Source organism: Crocuta crocuta, unplaced genomic scaffold (genome assembly GCF_008692635.1).
Source record: "Crocuta crocuta isolate KB4526 unplaced genomic scaffold, BGI_CrCroc_1.0 scaffold7, whole genome shotgun sequence".
NCBI lineage: Eukaryota > Metazoa > Chordata > Mammalia > Carnivora > Hyaenidae > Crocuta > Crocuta crocuta.
The window spans coordinates 11,585,774-11,589,818 of record NW_027531904.1 but is presented as its reverse complement, the minus strand read 5'-3'; the positions used below and the strand labels follow the sequence as shown (position 1 = coordinate 11,589,818).

General features: G+C 61.0%; 1 protein-coding gene across 1 annotated transcript in view; it reads right to left on the bottom strand.

Moving 5' to 3' along the window:
- Positions 1 to 820: 820 nt before the first annotated feature.
- DNAJA4 (DnaJ heat shock protein family (Hsp40) member A4) overlaps positions 821 to 4,045 on the bottom strand; it is an 11,001-nt gene continuing 7,776 nt past the window's right edge. Inside the window, 3 exon segments of the mRNA XM_077774408.1 lie at positions 821 to 1,113; positions 1,116 to 1,217; positions 3,091 to 3,321. Of these exon segments, the coding sequence (XP_077630534.1) occupies positions 1,010 to 1,113; positions 1,116 to 1,217; positions 3,091 to 3,321 (437 nt within the window). The 3' untranslated portion in view covers positions 821 to 1,009.

Here is a 4,045-nt window from a genome sequence, read left to right as displayed (position 1 = left end):
GGGGCCTTGCTCTCTCTGTATCTTGAGCAAGTTGTGCCCACCCCCCAGGCTGGTGACGCCTGCCCCACCCCCCCAGCCGCTTGCCCTGACTGCCACGGGCCTCCAGTGCCCTTCGACCCTCCTGGGGGTGGCGCCTGGCCTGTGGCGACCTCTGTTCTGCAGAACCAAGAAGGGCGATCAGACAGGCAGCCTCGGCGTTCGCCTGCCCAGCGGCTGGGGGNAGGGCTGTGGTCCCCTAGACACGAGCTGCGGTCGGCCTGCGGGGAGTGAAGCGACGGCTGCCCACCCGCAGCGGCGGCCCGCACCACGGGCGCACAGAGCGTCATGGGAGTAGGAAGCCCTCTGNTTGCAGGGCCCTTGGGAGGCTTCCTTCTCTTTGCAGAAAGCACTTTGGTGGGAGCATCGCCAAGGCGATCAACAGAAAATCACTAAGACCACAGAGAACAGGGAGAGGGGTCACAAGCAAACGGCCGTGGTGGTGGTTCATTTAGAACACGGACCCCACAAGGCCAGGAAGCTTCCAGGAGCGAAGACCGTACTCGCACCCCATTCCAGCCACGGGGCAGGAGCCACCACGCTGGCCCCGGAGCCCAGCCCAGCCCACAGATGTGCTTTTGTTCTTGAGGGTCCTCTAGAATCCAGATTCGGAAGTGTCAGCGCGCCAGCCCCAGGATGAGGCCCTCGGTCCCGGCACCGGGGAGGGGGGCCGGGCGCGGGCACCGGGGCGAGGCCCCCAGGAGCACACAGTGCCAGTGAGGCCACTGGCATCTCAGAAGTCTCCTGGAAGTGTAAATAAACGGATTCCATATGCAGACTAGAGATGATTCACACTTAGAACATTTAAATATAAATTAAGCTATAACTTAAATTACAACCAAAAAAAAAAAACAAGAAAAACCAAGAAGACACTCAGCAGCTGAGGATGCTGAACACGTACACAGACACCCCACACACCAGGCCGTTAGGCGATGCCATTTTCATTGTGCCAACTTTACACCCGGGGCGCCGCTCACGCCGTCTGGCACTGCACCCCGGCCCGCGGCCCGTCGTCGTCGTCCTCGTAGGTGTCCCTGTGCTGGCGCCAGCTCTGCTCGCTGGGGCTGAAGTCCTTCNTACAAGGAACTGGATGATCAGAGCCCCCTTCTCCAGGGGTGCTTTGTAGATGGGCATCCCCTCGCTGTGCACGCACTTCAGGTCCCCGTGTTTTATCACCTCCCCTGCCGCACAAAAGGCTCCCTTAGAAGCGGGAAGATGGGGGTGGCCTGGGGGCCTCGCAGGGCCTCCCTCAGAGGCCAGCTGGTTCAGAAAGTGAGGGGCGCCTTGTCCGCAGCCCAGCCCGCGCGCCTCTGGGGTCCTGCGGCCACTTTTTCAAACGGCACCTTGAGTGCTGCAGCCCCAGAGTCTAGAACAGCACCCCCTCCCGCCACGAGGGACGGACACGAGTCCCACAGAAGCACCACTGAGGAAAGACGCGGGAGTAACGGGCGCAGGAGGAGGCCAAACGCCGTCCGCTCAGCGGCCCGAGGCGGCTGCTTGCAACACGCCGCGCACCCTCCCGGGGTCCTCAGCCAGGGGCCTCCCGTGGGCTTGCCTGGTGCCCCCACCTCTAATGGGGGCGGGGGAGCCACACGCAGGAGGAGGGCGAGTGGCTGCTCCAGGGGCACCTCCTCGTGGGCCCCGCGTCCGCGCTCCCACAGCAGGCGGGGAAGGCAGCAAAGCCGCAAAGTAAGCCCCAACCAAGAGAGGTAAACCACAAAGGACAGGACACAGAAAGGGGCAAACACGCAAAAAGAAACAGTAAGTCTCCAGCAGGTGGCTCTCTGGAGCCGTGCCCTTCTCGTGACTAAGCGAGGGCGTGGGGGTCTCTCGTCTGCACCGGCTCCCAGCCACCCACCCACCAACCGCGGCCCAGCAGCACCCCCATCAGAGCCGGGGCCTTGTGCTCCGGGCCCTGGGGGAGCCTTCCCCCCGCCCCCGAGCGAGGGAGGAATGGGGCCTGGGGAGGGGTCCAAGTGTCACCTTATGCTGTGGGGCTTGATTACGTGCAGACACACACAGCAAACAAGGAATCAAACAGGGTCAAGTGTTAACAACAGGCAAACCATGTAGGAAGATCCTTGTGCTGTTGTTACAATTTTTTGCTAGTTTGAAATCGTTTCCAAACAAAAAGTTAAAAAAAAACCTGATCAAGGCTTGGCTACCTAATTCCATTTCCTTCTACATCAGAGGAGAAAGACACGGAGCAGAGGAGGAAGGCAACAGAGAACAATAACACGGCCACGGAGGGAAGGGAGCAAGGACGTGCAGAGGAGCGAGCGGCGTGGAAGCCGGGCGGCTCTGGGGCCGCTCNCGCCCCTGCAGCCCTGAACCCCGGCCGCCCACCAAGGGGACCAGAGCCAGTCTGCTCACAGCCAGAGACGGGATGTGTCGGCCGCCACACCCGTGCAGACCCCGCCGCACCTGTGCAGATGTGCTCTGGCACGGACGGTCCCCTCCCCTGCCCTTCCCCCAGGGCCCTTCCCACCAGGCGCTCTGCTGCCCGCCCCGATGTGGCCCAAAGGAGCCTGCCGTCCGTGTGTGCTGGGCCCTGGAGGACCGCCGTGGACCTCGGGAGTGCTCCCCGGGTGTGCAGACGGGCGGCTCTGCAGGAGCACCCATGGCTAGGCTGACAGGCAAGGTCTTCTCGGGAAACTTCTGCTTTGCGACGTGTCCCAGGTGTAGTGGACAGTGCAGCGGCTGCGGGGACCGCCTGACAGACCACCACAGCCTGTTACCGGCTGTTTCCTCACCAAACCAGTTTTTAGAAGTGTCAGCTGGCAGGCAGGTCCCAGTTACAGTGCTGGACCCCAAGATTCCTGTTTGAGGCTCTTCCCCCAGACTCTGAATTCTTTTTTTCTAGGGGAGTATTCTAAAAGCTCATGAAATTCTCAAGTCATTAGCCAGGACTTTGACCTTGGGGAAAACGAAGTCATGCTAAGTTGCGTGACGCAAGTCCCCCAGCCCCAGGGTGAAGCCAGGCTAGGGGCCAGCAGTGTCACACGCAGTCAGCCACACAGCACAGCGGTGACGGACGTGCCTCTGAAATGTTACCTGACTTGGACGTGATAACAAGCATTCGATCATCCAGCGTTTTTATCGTCTTCTTGAAGCCGCAAAGGGCTTCCGAGAGCTGAATTTTCATCTTCATGATCAGGTCGTGGCCTCGCCTCTGAAAGACGCCGTGGTCCTTCTGATCGAGCACAATGATGACATCGCCAGGCTCCAGCTCGGGCTCCTGATCTCCTTCTCCATGAAACAGTATTTTCTGCCCATCTTTCATACCTAGGAGACAGTGTCCTTGCTGATTAGCGGTCTCTTAAGAAACCAGACTTCCCACAAGGCTGTGAAGACGGCACATGGTCCTCGGGGAGCCGGAGCGGTGGCTGGGCTCACACTGCCCCTCCCCACCATCCCGGTACGTGGCCTGGCGGGGACGCCCTCCACATGCGGTCGAGACCACTTCTCGCTGCACGTGTGGTGCGTGGCTCTGGGGGTGCGTGTACACCGGCTCGGGGTTCAGGATGCTTCAGCCGGGGTCCTTTAAGAACACCCGTCAGTCTGGGTGTTGATTTGTGCACTTTGGCATCTCATCCCTCGTGCAGCAGGATACATCACCGGATTGGGGACCCGCAGAGTACTCCGTGGAGAAGCGCTAACAATGAAAAAGCCCTGAAGACAATGGCGCCAGGCACGACGGACAGCAGGGGAGGGCCGCACCGGCGAGGACCCGCGCGGCAGGGAGAGGTGTGCGGGAGCGGCGGCCACACACCAGACGAGCTCGGCGCCCCACGTTAGGAGGGGGCCCTCCCAGTGACTCTGAAGCAATAGTTGGAAAATGGCGGGAGAACAGGTAACCGAGATCAAGGACAAGTGACTCTCAGAGCACCGGAAAGCCTTAAAGAAGAGGTTATACTGATCCCAAGGGAGCAGATCCCAAGCAGACTCTGGCAGGTGAAGGGGACGGCAGTGGAGCCGGGGAGACCGGGGCGGGGCGGGGGGGTCGCTC